General features: G+C 35.7%; 1 protein-coding gene across 1 annotated transcript; it reads left to right on the top strand.

The window, feature by feature from the left end:
* Positions 1–2,927: 2,927 nt before the first annotated feature.
* Positions 2,928–17,456, top strand: LOC122844733 (immunoglobulin-like and fibronectin type III domain-containing protein 1). The gene is made up of 28 exons (XM_044140496.1): positions 2,928–3,041; positions 4,097–4,176; positions 4,368–4,427; positions 5,547–5,669; positions 5,858–5,997; positions 6,101–6,200; positions 6,944–6,986; positions 7,075–7,246; positions 8,298–8,490; positions 8,658–8,930; positions 9,023–9,376; positions 9,527–9,637; positions 9,983–10,084; positions 10,226–10,351; positions 10,552–10,671; positions 10,926–11,042; positions 11,353–11,477; positions 11,615–11,756; positions 11,840–12,133; positions 12,749–13,045; positions 13,190–13,369; positions 13,475–13,603; positions 13,694–14,002; positions 14,099–14,184; positions 15,363–15,555; positions 15,629–15,925; positions 16,007–16,333; positions 17,397–17,456. Exons 2-28 carry the CDS (start codon positions 4,128–4,130, stop codon positions 17,399–17,401), a joined length of 4,467 nt encoding a protein of 1,488 aa, XP_043996431.1. The 5' UTR covers positions 2,928–3,041; positions 4,097–4,127; the 3' UTR covers positions 17,402–17,456.
* Positions 17,457–17,936: the final 480 nt, after the last annotated feature.

The following is a 17,936-nucleotide window of genomic DNA, read 5'->3' as shown; positions in this document are numbered from 1 at the left end:
TTCTATCTGCTGAAAGTCTTGTACTCTCTAATTCTCCTGCAACCAAAAAGAGGCCTTTTGACAAGTGTCTTTTTAAATTGCTTCTTACACCTTTTGATTTTCTTTTTAAAAACCTCAATGGAAGTGAAAATAATTAACTTTAAGTTTTCTTTGCTGCAGAACATTTCTTGGAATGTGACATTTTTTGGCAAATGTGAAACATTTTTTGGCAACTCTAAGTGCTTTGTTGAAAAATATTACTAACAAAGCAAAACAAAACACAGCTAAGTGTGATTAAAATGTAACAGTGTGACTTGAAGAAGTTGTTGGTCATATGATAAATGTCAGAGGTGAGAGAGGTTTTGTTTTTAATCTGTATCACCGAAATAGACATGACCTATGGCAATTATTCCATGCCTCCTGAATCCACTTTAACTAATTTATAAAATTGAAAGTGGAAACTACCCCCCAGCACTTTGCACAGAAAAGAGCAATAGCATGTATTACATATTGCACAGTGTTTTAATGACCACCAAAATCTTCATGAAAAAGGAGAAAAGTTACAAAGCAATCTTTCTGCGTTACTGTGACTGCAAACCAAGGAGTTATACTGCCATCTCTGAGATTTTCAGATGACTGCCAAGCATTTCATATCAAACATGTTCCATAACAGACATGTTGAAGTTTAATATGATAAAATACACCAACTTTGTTGCATTGCATTCACCCTTCTGTTATCTGCTGAAACTCTTCCTCTCTATCTGTTGTTAGTTACCTTCATTTTAGTTTAAATGCTCTCCAGCATCCATAACAGAAACTATTCAGCTTTTTACCAAAATCAAGACAATAGTTAACGTTTTCTAATACTTCCAAAGGTTAAAGCATAAAATATCTGACAGATGTGGCTGTGTCAACTGAACCACGGTAAACATGGTTATCAAACCTTTGAGGAACAATGTCCTACAGTTGAGGTTTTGCCCAAAGAGCAATCTGTAGTACAGAGAGATGAGTCTAGCTGTCTAGTTAGCACCTCAGCAGCAGCTCACTTTGGTTTGCCATGACTGGAATGAAAGCTATGCTGCGTGACATTTTATCAATATAAGGAAAGTTGGCAGGGAGGGTTTAATAACTAATCCAGGTGGTTTATGTGAGCTCAGGCCATTTCAAAAATCTTTTGAGCCAATTGAATTAGAGGTGCAGCATGTGGAAGGTCAAGCGTGACAGGATGCACACACTATTGGGATCTTGGATTTTTGGATTGTGCTCATAGATTTAATAGTTTTTAGGTCAGAAATACCTAACACAGTGAATATTATTCAGGCCAGATAAAAGATTGATAATATTTAGATAGATTTTGAGTTCTATTTTTCACTGAGTCACTGTGAGAAATGGTGCTCTGTATTTCACCCTGCCACAGGGACTATAACATCTTGGGAACTTTTTATATTAGAAACCTGAAAAAATTATATGGTAATATATTTCAATTTGTTTATACCAGTCAAATTCTGGGTGCCGTAGATGTACACGGTAGATTTAATGAGCATCTGTTAGCTAGAACTTTCTCCAAACTGAGGTGATAAATTATGGTACCAGTAAGAAGCGTTCCCATTTTGGATACATGATGCTAATGTGTCCAAAGAAAAAGTTTCCATGGAGAGAACATAACAGGAGTTAAACATTGTTACATCACAAGAGGAACTTTGAAAAGCAACTGTCAAAACAAAGGGTGTTTAATTTAGACACCAATGTATATCGCCTGCTGTTGTGAAATATATTTGGGTCAATATATAAAGCCTTATAAGCTCTGGAGTCTTAAAAGTGTATCATATCATCAATGAATTAGATTAACGTCTACTTCTACTTCTTTAAGTAGACGTTTTAAAAAAAAAAGTCTACTTCAAGAACTTTTCTATCAGCTGATTAAGCATGCTCAGTTATCACACCTTAAATTATGTTCTGTAATTCTTATTTATTGTTAAACACTGAAACTGAGATAATTATTTCTGGTGAATCAAAACCTATATTCATCTCACTTTAAGACACTGTTTCCAGATTGCTTTATTATGCTCTGATTGAAAATGCCTTACAATGGGTTACTTTTAGCATGACTTTTAGTTGTTCTCTGTTCACACTTCAAAGACAACATTGTACAAGGTTTGAATCTTAATGTGACAAATACATTCAAAATTCTATTGACTGACCTTCATCAATAACTCCTTGCTCTTCATTTGATCGTCCCTTTCCAAGAACAAATCAGCATCAAAGACTTTAGAGGAAGAGCTTGTGCCACAGAAATGACACAACCTTGATTACATAATGTGTCTTAACGTTAGCAGTACACTGTATACCAACAGATTAGTGCCTTGTTAGCGTCATGTGATTTCCCATGGTATCTAGGCAACTGCTAGATTTAATAAAACAAGCGAGTGGATTAAAAGAAAGTCAGCTTCATAAAAATGTAGAGCTTCAATAGAAATTTAGAAGCGCTACTAAATAGCTTGAAAATTCAAATCTTTAGCAATAACATAAATTACTGAAGTGGGATCTTGCTATTCTACAATTATTTTTGTATAGTACATGCTCTTTGTTTGAAATCACATTATGTGGACACGGGAATGACAAAAAATGCACGTGTTTTGATAAATAATCAATATGTTATTGTTTTCACAGATTAATGCTTTGCTTAGATGACCTAAAGTTGTTATGAAAGACTTAAGAGTGACTTTGTGACAACTGTGTTTAATTAAATCTCATCTGCACAGATTCATATTTTACCATCAGTAATTATAATTATGACAGACAAACCCAGCAGCAATCCCTCCCCACTCCTTGTTCATCTTTCCACCCAAGGCCCTTTAATCCCACTGTCCTCCTCGCCCTCCCAACCCCCCATCTTTCTTAGCAATATAAGCCACCGGCATTCAGCGTCGAACAGTCAGAGACAGCTCGCGGACTTTCAACCCAGAAACATCCACCCAAAGTCTGTAAAACCTAAGAGGCAGCAGATTTATACCACAACAATCAACCTGTGTGAGGCAGTGTCAGCACAGAGGTGAAAACAGGTGAGTCACTCATCTCTGTTTATTTTTAACAAGAATCAGATTTCTATTTGAAAACAGGCTTCTGCTATTTTATTCTGAGTATTTATATTTCCAAACACTGAAATTATGAAAAAAAAATGGACCATGATCTGGCTATACCTATTTTTTAAGTAATATTTATCACTGAATGTTTCAGGGGCAAGTATTTAAACTGATCTAACACTTTCAGTCTAGATCAGTTTAACTAGGTTCTTTTGTTTGGTTGGTTTTTAATTAGATGAGTATTTTTTCTCTATCATAATTCTGATCAACTAAGTATCTTGAGATTATGTAACTTCATGAGACAGTGGTCTAGAGCACAAGCTTTTCAGTTTTCTTTTGTGATTATCACTTATTTATATCAAACATTCACTGCTGAGGTTATAACACCCCTGCTATTGAAACTGATGTAATCATAATATTTTGAAATATACTTGTAATCTTGTGATTTTCTAATAATATTTATCAAAATCATTTGCCCTTTTATTGTCATTAACCCTAGTAGATAAGGATTCACATAAAATTTAACTTAGAAAAAGCTAAAGTACAGCATAAAGAGGATAATGACAATGGTAAAAATGTGCATTCCCAAATTCATTCTTTTTTTCCAACACAGTGCACAAAATACATCCATTTGCACAGCTGGGACATTGATATTGAGAGACGTGTTTGGGGTGGAGGGTGTTTGTATTTTATATTTCATAAATTGTGATTAGTTAAAAAGAATCAATGAAGAAGGACGTTTAGGCAAACTTTTAATCTAAACCACTGTGCTGCTTTTAGAGTCAGCACTGTACAAACTGTGGCCTAGTTTAATAACAGCCGCAGTTTTTATAAAACGTCACAAAGGCACAGCCACTATCTACAGTATTTTTCTCAATGTAGAAATCTTGTATATATTTACCAGTACAGGTGAAACCGAAATGTAAGAAGTGTTTGAAATATGAATACAGAGCAAAAACTATAATGAATGATAAAATCTGCATTGTGCAAATTTTTTATTATATCTAGTGACATAAATGTCTTTTTATTTTCAGATCACATTTTGCTTTCTCAACTCTAGCCAAGATGTGGACAAGAGGCAGAAACTCGGACCAGTTAGCAACCAGATCATCACGTACAGTAGTTCATTTCCTTATTATCCATAAAAATGTCTTCAAGAGTCCACATAAACATCTTACATGATATGTAACAATATGTTCAGATGTACACAAAGAGTACAAAATAATGTATCACTGGTGTTATATCAGCCACAATATTCTGATATTATGCGATATATATTAATTTATCTCTGTTTATTCAATTCAGGTTTCTCCCTGGTTCATCAGTACATTCTACGTTTTAATGAGGGGTCTGGCAACAAGTCAGGTGAATGAGTTAGCTATTTTCTGGGGCATGTGTGCTTTTTGTTTTGGTTTTAATAGACACTTTGTGACACAGTCATGATAGGCATTGTGTTACTTAAATACACTGTCTGCTTATTACTCCTGCATGCTTTAAATTTGTTGTGTATTTCAAAGTCTTGAAGTAGAGACGTGAAAGAGTTCCTCCACTGTTTTCGCTCTTGCCATCGCTAATCCCCAGATTGTTGGATATCATGACAGAAATACACATCCATGGCCTGACAAGATCTGTTCACGCGTGATTAGAATCTTAGATAAACTCATACAGAATATGCTTATTGTAACACAAACTAACTTTACATGTGTTAACTTTAATTCCTTATGTTTCTCTGTCTTTAGCTCAGCTTGTTGTGCATGTTACACAAATTAAAAGCAGAAAATACAAACAGCAAATTGGACAAAGTGACAATCAGATTTTTTAGAATGATTTGGAAAATTAGCTACTAACTTTAATGTTTCCTGTAGAAAAAGGAATAGGTCAATTGAGAAACAATGATAGTGAGAGTAAATAATCTGTAGCTGTCAGCAAGAACTTTTAAAAAGAGATTATAGAAGGTCAAATCCACTACGCTTATTACATGATTACATGGCTTTCGAAATCCAAAAAGTGTACATATTCCTGAGTCAGGTTTGTAACCTTTTATAACGTATAAAGAATACATTTTGTCTGCTGCAAACAGATGTTAAATATGGTTTAGAAATGAACTTAAAAGAAATTGCAAATATAAGGTTGCAAATATACACAAGTTATTTTGACAGTTAAAAATAACACTTTTTCTTACTTTTGAAATAAACTTATACTGATATTAGGAGTCAATTGTTTCAGATGCATTGCATTTTGAAACATGATATATACCATACAAAATATGTAGCTGCCTGCACATGTTAGAAAAAAATCTATGTGAACTTAAATCATCATGTTTTCTGCTATTTGCTGGCACCATAAAGGAACTCTGTTCAAGCAAGCAAACAAATAAAAAAACACTCTTTCTCATTTATTTAAGGAGGAGATTGACTTGATTATTGATTTGTTAAAACCCTTTTCATTGGATAATTCTCTCAACATTCTTTTGACTTCATTTAGCTGCAATCCGGCGGAGATCTAAAACCCCTGGAGTGATGATCACACAGTATGCAGTAACTTTACCTGAGGGTAAAAGTACTCCAGACTTCCAGTGCAAACCCATGCCAGTTGCAGTCAAGGAAGGTTTGTTTGTTTATGTGATTAAAACCGCTGAAGTTTATGTGTTTCATGCAACATACTAAACTTGCACATGAAATCAAAACAAAAGGAATATATGATTGACTCGTGTTTTAACAATATGCTTTTTACCAAAACAAAGTTGAAATTAAAAAATGCAAAAACAAATGAGATCTTTTGAAAATGTCCTCTAGGACATTTTGCCATTTTTAAGGCGGTGGTGACAGGGGACCCAAAACCAGATGTTTCATGGAGAAGAGCAAAAGGTAATCTGGCAGACAAGGAAAAATTCCAAAGGAAATATGATGAGTCAACAGGGGAACACATATTAGAGGTAACCAACTGAATGTGATATAACACACAGTTTGGCACAAAAACTGAGCAAAGCAGGAAGGTATGAAAACACTACAACATAGTATGTATATTTGCATTTTCAGATTCATGAAGTGTCTGCAGAGGAGGCTGATACGTACAAATGCTACGCTGTGAATGAATGTGGCAAAGCTGTCTGCACCACAACATTAAGCATAATTGATGGTAAGACTGATTTCTGAGTTAATGTCACTTTAAATTGTACACTGCCTAATGTGCACAATTAAGCAGAAATATAAATTCATATGAACTCATCTGTGATAGACTGTAAACAGTTGGCAGCACCTCTGCAATGTGAATGCAAGACTATTAATGGAAACTGAAAATAAAAAAGAGTCTCTTTAGATGTAAGTTTTAGAATATATGTATTAAATTGTACTAGTATAGAGAATATCAACTAAAAAAGAAAGATATTATTTAATGTCAATGACTTTTTATCTGTTCTTGAACTTTTTTTCATCATGACTTGATGTGCCTCATTTTAGGATATTGTTTAGTCTACTTATTTTCATCTGACAGGATTTTTTTTGTGTGCAGATATTGAAATCAAACTCAAGATAAATTTGTAGCAAATCATTATTTGAAAACAGCATTTTGTAATTAAATAGTTGACCTTGTGTGATAATAAAAATAATTTAATGATTTAAAACATTCAAATTCAACAAGAAAGTGAAAACAGAAACCTATTAGTGGACAGATTCTTTTTTTACATCACTGTATTCAAAAAGTTCAAAGTGACTCAAAATATCCATGTTGTGTTAGTGTTGTAGAAATGTTTGGTGCAGTAGTAGATTAAAGTTAGATTAATAATAATAATAATAATAATAATAATAATAATAATAATAATAATAATAATAATAATAATAATAATAATTAATACAATTAGCAAATGTTTTGCTTCTGTCCAGCTTCAACAATTCCTGAAGATTTCAGAAAGCTGTTAAAGAAAAGGTAAGCATTTTAAGCAGCTCAATCCTAGCATTTCTGATGCAATATTGATTACAATAACAGTGACATTCAATGTTGCTTAATACTTTAGCAAATCACAGACAGCAGGTGGAGATAATGATGAAACTTTCTGGGATGCGATGATGAATGCTGACAAAAGAGACTACGAGAGCATCTGTTCTGAGTATGGCATAGCAGACTTGAACATGATTCTCAAGAAACTTGAAGAGAAAAGAAAACAGAAAGGAAAAAGCAAACAGAAGGTATGAAAAATGTAATAATATATCAAATGTAACAATATTAATGAATGACAATCAATTTCCTGTGAATTCATTACAGCATGTTTTAATTATCATAATGCCAATAAAAAAAGAAATTACAATCTCAGAGCATTAGCTGTAAACTATTTCACCCAGTCAACAAAATCTGTGCTGCTGCCACAGCTGCCAACTTTAAATTAAGCTTGTAGAGAGAAAAGTTTAGCACCTAGTTAAGGACCAGAAGTAATGGCCCGATTTAGATGTAATTTGGTACCTCTGCGCGACCAGAGGTGAGAATGCAGCAGTGGTCGACAGAGCAGCTCTCTGGAGTGTGGCTAACACATAAAAGAAAATCACTTCTTTCCCCCTGAAAACCGGGAAGAGATCTACAAGGTTCGCTGCAGCAGAGCGTGCAGGATTAGTAAAAGGACAGACACACACTCTACAACATCTATTTATCTTCATTCAATCTGGAAAATACTGTCCATCCCTGAAATGCTGTACCTCAAACTGCAAAACCGTTTCTAACAGCTTTTCATTAACTGAACTGACATTCTGAAATCCTCCTTAACCTCCACTCATAACCATGGAATTTATTACCTTTAATTAGGGCTGTTGAAACTTATTTTTGTATTTTAATTGCCTGTAATTCTTTTCCTCCATTAATTTTATTTTTGCGTGCAATTTCTTCTAAACAAACCATGTAGTGAAAATCAAGCCCATTGAATCATTTGATATTTAAGACGCTTGCATGAGACTAAGAGAAATAAGACTTAAAATATGTAAAGTGGATCATTTAAAATGACTACAATGTAATTCTAAATTAAAATGTAATTTATTATTTGCTGTAGTCATTGAATGATTACAATCCAAATCCGTTGCAGAGTTTCTCTAACTCAAACATCAACCCAGTGTTCTGATCCAGTGTCATGTTTTAAAGCGTTAATTTGTGAATGCATCCTATAAACATGTCTGTGCTTGGCTAAGATGGGGATTTTAGATTAAACACTAACTACCAAATACTTTTAACTCCTGTGCTTCTTCACTTATACAGGATATTATAACTTCATATGACAATGATACCCAAAAACAGGACAGTCTTGGGAAGAAAAACTACATCAGAAACGAAGGCACTGTGCAACATGACACTGGGATTTATATTGGGGATGTAGAAGAAGCCAACCACCACAACAGGCATCTAACTCTAGGTGATGCTGAAAAAGACCTGCTCCTCACAGAGTTCAAACGTAAGTTCAAAAACAAAACGAGTTTGACACTGTTGAGAATTTTAAAAATATGTAGTTGCTTTCCTGCATAGTCACAATATATCAATAAAGACCATTAATGACTGTTGATACATGTGACAGGTTGAAATGAATGAGTTCAATTTCTTAAAGTGCCATTTTCCTTCTAGTTTCCAATGTGGATTTTGTGATCAAAATTCAAGAGATTAAAGCTGAAGAAAATGAAGATGCTCTCTTTGAGTGTGTGCTAACACACCCTCTACCTAAGATTACATGGATGAGAAAAGGTATCCTCCTGGAAGATGGGGAGAAGTACAACATAACTGTGTCTGACAACAAACTCATCCACCGGCTGCTCATCAAGGACTGCACGAAACTGGACAAAGGAATCTACTCTGCTGTAGCGGGGATTATTTCCTGCAGTGCCTGGCTGGTGGTAGAAGGTAACATCCTATTGTACAGGACAATCCATTAACAGATACCAATGTGATGTAGTCAGTGATTGGCTGAAAATGAGTAACGTATTGGCTTGCAGATCAGCGCAACCCGACAGGTGATGCTAAGAAAACTATCCGCAAAACTGCAAAGGCTGCAGGAGTTCAGGCTGACCTGGAAAAAATGGCCAAAGAGCAGCAAATAAAAATCCAAGGAGAAATGGAGAAGATTTTAAAAGCTGTCAAAGAAAAAGCAGAAGCAGAAAAACTGAAAGGAGAAATACTAACTAGTGGAGACGACTGCGGTGGAAGTGATAAGACAAGTAAAACGCAGAGGAAAAACACAACAAATGGCACTGTGACAACATTTGAGGATTCTGCGGGTATGATAGAAGAAGGTGACCTAAAGGAGAAAAAACAAACCAAAGGTCGAGTTGGTTGTAACATAATATTAGGTAAAGTATGTTTTTACACTTAAAAATCCAGTTCCACAATCTGCTAGAAACACTTGTAGAAATAGTTTTTTAGGTATTGGTGAGAACATTTACTTTACTAGATTTAATTCATGCTTACAGTTAAGACTAACTGGTTTTCTTTGTTTAAAGAGAGGAAAAACATGAAAGATGGCACTTTAACAACGTTTGAGGATTGTGAAGTGACAAGAGAAGGAGAGCAAATGAGAGCTGGGGACCGAAAGATGGAGAAACAAAGCATAGGTCAGGCTGGTAAAGTCTGGTTTTTACCTGCTGAATCCAGTCCAACAACCTGCTAAAAATGCTGTTAAGAGTTCTGTACAGGACAAAAACAAGTTATTCTCTATTTCAAGGATATGTAGCTGCTAGATGCCTAATTTAAAAACAACTGAGCTTAAAGAGAGATCAGTCACATGTACTTCTGAAATATATTTTTTTAAATGATTGAACCAGAAAGGCTTAAAGAAAAAAAAAGACTAGATCTGCCAATAACAACAGTGATGCATTTCATTTAAAATATTAGTAACTTTTACTTTACATAACACTGATTTCACAGCTAATTTGCCTCTCACATTTACTGTTCATTAGGTCCTACTGAAGGAGAGCCCTTTGAGGACAGTCAGGATCCTGGACATGGGAGTAATGTTTCAAACATACGGCAAGATCAAGAAGCCGAGCATGATGTAACCGGTGAGAAACACCTCATAAAAAGGAGAACCGCTCCAGAACTAACAATATAAAAATAGTTCACTTTATATGGCCTTTTCCTCTTGAGTGTGCTTTGGAAAAAGTCCTTAAATATGCTCATATTATTGGTTTGTGTCTGTGCAGAGTTCATAGATCAATGTGATGATGTTGTCCAACAGCTGAATCAGCTCAGAGGAAATAAAGATTGCAATAAGTCAGCAAGAAACAAACGGAAAACAAATAATGCAGACTGGAAAGAACAGGCATCAGGTAAGAAAGGATATTAATATTAAGAACTGACATATCTTTCAAATCATTGTATAAAGATAAATTAAAATAGCAAAACTGCTTTTAGATTCCGTTCTTGTAAGAACTGATTATCCCAGTCTTTTTCAGCCAATTAAAATTGACAATATTTTACAGCCAAATAGAAATGGAACTAATTTTTAAAAATTATATCTGACACACAGATTCAAATGGACAAGTAAGCGATGATGAACTAAACACTGAGGAGACCAAGGACTCCACTGACCAAGGAAAGTACCAGCAAAGTTTAAAGCAAAGCAAAAAGTCTAAACACGTAGCCAACGGTAAGAAGTACATTACTGCATAAAAATATTGTTTGGATTAATGCAGCACACCTTCAGAAATAATATGCTCTAAACACTTTTGCACACTTTGTTATTGTATGAGTAAAAAGCTAAATGTATCAACCACTTTTATTAACATAAAGACAAAACATCTAGGATTTGCCATATTTACAGAAGTAAGAGAGCTCTATCTTACTCTATCTGCCTCGTGGATTGAAAACTAAGATAATAAAATGTATTTGTGATTTTAAAAGGCAAGTGTGTGTTTCCTGGAGAGCATGGTGAGGGTGACGAGACTGAAAATGTGAACCACTCTGCCAACCATACCAGGCGTAAAAGACAAGGCCTTCTGGTTACAGATCCAATTATTGGTGAGTAATCAATTAGTTACATACTGTAGGTTTCTCTGTATATTTCTATTTGTGTTTTGGTGAACACTCATCAGTCCACAGTGCACATGTTCCTTTTTTTCTGCTTTTAACACATCAATTTCAAGTGAACCAAATTTACTTTTTGGCTGATGTATCCAAACCACTAAGAGGTGTAATGTTTAATAGGGTCATGATGTTACGCATTATCAGTATAAGTGCTTGAAAGAAAAAATATATAGAAACAAATATCTCAGTAACTCAAATTTCTTATGACATGATGACTTAAAAATAAACTCACCTCTGTCTGTAGATCCAGGTGTTCACTTTATCTGGGGTTTGTCAGATGTCGATGCAATCCTCCATGAGAGCGCTGAGTTAATGTGTAAGCTCAGCAGGGAAAACTGTGAGGGAGTCTGGTTCAGAGATGGAAAACAGGTTTGTCATGAAGGTCAAATTCATCTTTTTTGCCTCAGAGTAGTTGTCAGTTTATGCTGTGTTGTTTCTTAGCTTAAATACTTAAATACATTGCTGTGCTTGAGATATTTTATGTGTTAAATATTAAACCCCAACAGATTTACCCAGATGATAATGTCTCCATCAGTATGGATGGACCCATCCATAAATTGGTGATAATGAAATGCAGTGAGGACAACTCTGGAAAGTACCGCTTTGAAGCAGATGGTCGTAAGACAGAGGCAATGCTGAGCATCCGAGGTTTGTGTATTCATCAAGGAATTAAATAAATGAGTAATAATGTCAAAGAACTAAAATTATCTAAACTGGATTGATATTTTTAGATCCTCCAAGGTTTGACCCAGAAGACCTCAGTGCATTCACCAGGCCTTTGACAATTAAAGTGGGACACAACGCCATCTATAAACTCCAGTTCAGTGGCCACAAACCTATAAAAGTTCAGTGGTACAAAGATGGTGATGAGCTGAAAGATGACAACAGTACAATAATAGAAAGATCTGCGAGTCACACCCGCTTACTCCTGAGCAGATGCCAGAGAAGAGACACTGGAGAGATCAAGATAAAGATAAAAAATGACCATGGCTTCACTGAGGCAGTGTCACAGCTTATTGTGCTTGGTAAGTGACTTGTAACAATGAGTGGGTCTACTTTTTAAATATGAAGCAGATTCTAGATGTCGGGTAATCTGGGTTAAGATGATGTGAGCAGGCTGTTAACATGGTATTTTTTAGGTCAAAGTAAGGTTTCTAAAACTTGAACTAGGCTTTATCAAAAATCTTGTCACAAACAAATGGCAAGTCACCCAGGAGTAAATTTCACTGCTGTAGCTTAATTGTTTCTAAGAGTAAAAGTCAGAAGTTAGTTTGTCATTATTCAAGCAATGTTTTCTTACCAGTAATTCAGTAGAATATTAAGTAATGTTTGAATGACTGCTGCTTATAAATTTATTATTTCTGGAAAATATGGCTTTTATTTATCTGCTGTAGATGTCTTTTCTACAGCAGAATGCATTTTTTGAATGCTAGGCCATCTGTCCTGTCACAGATCAGAATATACTTTCAAATGGTAGCTCTTTGAGTAATACATTGTTTTCTTACAGTATGGTTCCTTGATTTGATGAAAAAAAAATTGTCCCAGAACTAACTCTGCATATTTTCCCTTACAAAATGCAGTTTTAATCCCTTATTCATAAGCTGTGAAGAGACTTCATAAAGCTTTTTTTAATATTTCAGACAAGCCATCTCCACCCCTGGGACCTGCAGAGGTTACTGAGAGTTCAGCCTTATGCATTGAATTCAAGTGGCGTCCCCCAAAGGATGATGGCGGCTCACCAGTGACTAACTACATATTGGAGCGTCAGCAAGTGGGACGAAACACCTGGAAGAAAATGGGTGAAATACCGGGTGTGCCCATCTACCGGGACACAGATGTGGACCGTGGGAGAAAGTACTATTACCGCATCTGGGCAGTAACTTCAGAGGGAATGAGCGAAGTGATGGAGACGGATGAAATGCAGGCTGGAAAATTTGGTAAGTCAAAACAATGTTAGTGATGTTTGTGAAATGTGCTGAAAATCTGAAAAGAATTCCGGCAGTAATTAGAAAAGAAGCTTAGTTGCATCTCAGTAAAGCTTCAGCTTCACATGATTTACGTTTTGTTTCTGAACTCTTCAGCTTTTCCAGGCCCTCCAGCACCTCCCAAGGTAGTCAGTGCATTCAATGACTGCATCAACATTTCATGGTCTTCCCCATCTAGCACTGGAGGGTCACGTCTCCTGGGATATATTTTAGAGAAGCGCAAGCAGGGAAGTAATCTTTGGACTTGCGTCAATGCACCAGATGAAATAATAAAAGGTATTCTTATATATTTACTTACAGTATCTGGAAATGGTATGAGTGTGTCTGCAAATGAGTGTCTGTTTTATTATTTCATTTTTGTTTGCTTTAAAATGATTACAGAGAAAAGGTATGCCGTGAGGGATGTTGTGGAAGGTCTGGAATATGAGTTCAGAGTTTGTGCCATAAACCTCTCAGGAGCTGGTGAATTTAGCAACGCATCAGAGTTTGTTTTCGCAAGGGATCCTAAAAGTAAGTATAAGAAAATATTATTAAAGAACTGAATATGATAAAGAAAGTGTATGTATTGAAAATACTAATATTAATCCTATATTGGTCTAGAGCCTCCAGGTAAAGTAACGGGCCTGAAGGTGACAGAAACATCATACACCAACATGGTTGTGACTTGGACAAAACCTGAAGACAAACCAGGCATACAGGACGAAGCTAAAGGATATTTTGTGGAGATCCGCTGGGCAGATTGCACAGAGTGGTGCCGCTGTAACAGCAGCCCCATTATCATGACTTCCTTTAATGTGAAAGGCCTTAAGTCTATGGATATGTATTGGGTGAGAGTCATTGCTGTAAATGATGGGGGAGAAGGCACACCTGAGGAGTTGCCAAACTATATCCTTGCAATGCCTTTGCCTGGTATGTTAACAAAAAGCAACAATTTTGATTCCTACTGCTTTTAATTTTTGCTCATCCTGTTTTGGTCTAAAACTGATTTTGTTGTTCTTAATAAAGTGAGACCAAGGTTCACAAACAACAAGATGAAGAGTTTTATGGTTGTGAGGGCAGGGAACTCTGTCAGGATAACTGTTAACTTTGAGGTAAGATTTACTCAATTCACTGATCTGATTCTGAGCAAAAATATACATATATATTTTGTTATAATTAGCATGTACGCTCATAACATATTGTACCTTGTAAAGGTATTCACATCCCTCAATCATTTTCACATTTTGTTCTGTTACAACCCTGAACTTTATTGTATTTAATGAGGATTGTCTGTAAAAATAAATAAAAAGTATAAGAAAAAGTAGAATTGATCTCGATTTTGACAATGAAGAAATTATGTAAAGTTTAAAAAATTTGTAAAGGAAACACTTTGTAGTAATGTCTTACTTCATTTGTAGCTGTGTCTGGGGGTATACTTTTGATAGCGTTGCTCATTCTTCATCACAAAGTACCTCAGGCTGAGACAGATTGAAGAGTTTTTCTCAAGATCAGTTTAAGACTTAACTTAGCTTGTCATGTCCATATTCATTGTTGCACATGGATATGATTTCATGTTAACAATTCTATTGTAGCTTAGGGTTTATGTTTATGATCCTGCTGGTATGGGTGAACATCTGCCTCCGTGTTAAGTCATCTGTAGGCTCTAAAATGTTTTCTTCAAAGACTATCCTGAGTATAACTACATCCATCTTTGCATCAACTATTTTCAGTCACTAATGAAAATATGTACCACCATACAGATTATGTTGTCAGGGTGATAAATAGAATGTAAATGCTGAAAACATGTTTCTGTCTCATTTGATCAGACATTTGGACCTCAGCAGTTCCTCTAGTTATCATTAGCATTTTAGCTACATCTCTGATTACTTTCTTTTCCTACGTAGTCAGTTTAAGTGTATGGCCATATCTCGGAAGGTTTACACTTGTGTAATACTATTCATTCAATGACAAAGTGAAAAGCTATCCAATATTCAAAGCTTAGGATATTGTTCTAGTCACACTTCACCACAACTTTACCCCTGCCTCTCGTGTTCCTTAGTCTTCACATTGTACACAGTCTAATTACAAATGCATGGCACACTTTTAAGATTAAGAATAAAAACAAATTTTCTCATGCTCCACAGGAATGATCTAATTTGTGTTGGTCTATCACATAAACCCCTATAAAATAAAGTCTCTGCTTGTAACATGACAAAAGCAGAAAAGGTTTAAGGGTATCAAAACTTTTGCAAAGCTCTGTATAATCATGTTTTTGTTTTTGTATAAACAGGCTTCCCCGTGGCCAGAAATTACATGGTTAAAAGACAACGTGCCAGTGATGAAGCGTGTTACAATCAGTAACTCTGACGGCTCATCTCAGCTGCTGATTCCCACTTCTGAGCGTTTAGATTCAGGCATCTACTCTGTCTTGGTGAAAAACATTGTTGGACAGGAAACTTTCAGTACGGAGGTTAGGGTAACAGGTAAAACTATATTTTCTGTGAGTTTTGGCCTATGTGTAGGACTTCAGTTATATAAGGAAAACTCTGTTTCTAGATGATCCAAAGCCTCCTGGACCAGTGGAACTGGAAGAAAGTGTTCCTGGGACTGTGACTGTGATCTGGCAACCTTCTCCTGATGAAAAGCGTGATGATCGCCTCCACTATACAGTGTCTAAACTGGAATCCACCAAGCACACATGGACCACAGTGGCTGATAGGCTCTTCAATAACAGGTTCACAGTTTGCAACATTATGCAAGGGAGGGAGTACCATTTCCGAGTGTACGCCAAAAATGACATGGGTATATCGGCACCCTCAGAATCCCCGACCTGGGGGATGGAAAAGAAGAAAGGTGTGGGTTTTTTTTAATCTTCTGGTTCAAATCAGTAAACTTTAGGAAAAATGCACTAACTCTTTCTATAATCTCCTGCAGAAAAAATGGTGATAACCGAACCAACCAAAAGGGACTGTGATCTGCGATGTGCTCCAACTTTCATTGTACCTTTGAAGCCTCAAACTGCAACAGTTGGCTATGAGTGTTATATGAGTTGTGCAGTGAAGGGAGACCCTGCAGCTCGAATCACGTGGTATCGAAATCATGTCAGCATAAACACAGATACCAACTACTACGTCTCCAACACATGTGGTGTCTGCTCCTTGCTGATACTTCATGTAGGTCCCAAAGACGTAGGAGAGTATAAAGTTGTTGCTGAAAACAGCTTAGGACGAGCTGAATGCTCCACAGTGCTCAGTGTCAGAGGTAAGACTGAAACATGGCTGCACTTGCATTTCACGTAAAAAAATATGCACGTTATGATACCAGGTGATTCTGATGTCCTTCCCAAATGTTTCCCTTTTTTTGGAGCTATAATCCGCATAACCACATTGACAAACAATCTGAAATATTTCCAGTGAGGGGTTGCAAAAAAATGCTCCAAAACTAAGGATATATTTTCCTATGCACAGCTCTCCTCAGTTTGTCCCATCGACCAATAGTTGGATTCAGGTCAAGACTGGCAACTTTCTATCAGAAGCCTGAAGGTTTTAGCATATTGTCCCATGTATTTGAGAATATTCAAATACATGGGACAATATACATAGTTATACAAATTTGTTTCAGCAAAATGGATTGTTTTTCTTTAAGAAAACACTTCCGTCTTACCACCGTTTCTCATAGTCTGGAAATATGGAGAATAGGGGATATTGTTGTCGCCTCTGCCATATGGACAAACATTGCCTGGTACTCATTTTGCTTCATTAAAATCATTTCAGGTCATATGAGCCTCCTTGACTAGTTTTCATCTCATCTTTTGAGCAATTTTGGATGAATGTACAATTCTTCGTGAGATCCCTATTGTGTATTTTTCCAGCTTGATGAAGATCGTCTTTAGAGTGTTCCTAACATACTGAATGCCTTGGAAATTGTTTTGTGGTCTTTTCATGACCAATACCTTTTGACAAAGAGATCGTGCCAATGATGACAGGTTTTTTAACTCACTCCTACCTAGGAGTAAGCTTAAATGTGGTGGTTACTTTTTAACGCAATCTTATTCATAGTTATAATAATGTGGGCATACTTGTGCAACCATTTTATTTAAAGTTTCTATTTTTCCTTTTAAACAGTTTTAGATTCTTTTTCAAATGGGTTGTACAGGTTATGAGTCACATTGAGGGTAGAAATGTTCTAAAATATATTTTGGTTAAAATTTTTCATGTCACTAAAATCTAGTATTTTAACAGGATTATGTAAACTTTTCATATCAACAATAGATTCAAAGTAGTAAATGTGAGTTAATTATGGTGTTATTTGTGTCTTTACACAGAGTGAAGAAGTTGAAGACACTGATATTCAAAGGTCATCTGTCCATCATGAAGAAGATGAGAATGGCTGTGATACACTAAAATAATGTGGATTCAATTCTAGCTTTGGAAATAAAGCCGTTTCAATAGTAAAGCTTTCGATTTGTGACATTCTGTGGATTAATGAATGTTTCCAATCATAATTTATTGTCTTGCCTGTTGTCTTTTATATTACATTTTTTAAATACAGTGGCTCATTGCCTCAGAAATATTTTAAATAAGATTTGTACCTTTAACAATACAGCAACAAGATCTCTCCTTGGTTTTTGTGTATCCTTAAGAGATTTGTTTATAGTCCAAAGGAAAACTTTCTAAAACATTCAGAAACTCTGAACTTTACTTTAAGAACTTCTGACCTTTTAACAGATCAAAGTCCACACCTAAATCTAAACAAAAATCTGAATTGAAAGTCCACACACTGTCTTCCTAATCTGATTGAACATCAGGTATGTTGCACAAGGATTGGTAAAGATTTCAGCCACTCCATTTAAAAGGCAGATATA

The sequence above is a fragment of the Gambusia affinis genome, linkage group LG01 (assembly GCF_019740435.1).
Source record: "Gambusia affinis linkage group LG01, SWU_Gaff_1.0, whole genome shotgun sequence".
NCBI lineage: Eukaryota > Metazoa > Chordata > Actinopteri > Cyprinodontiformes > Poeciliidae > Gambusia > Gambusia affinis.
This window is presented reverse-complemented; position numbering and strand designations above follow the sequence as displayed.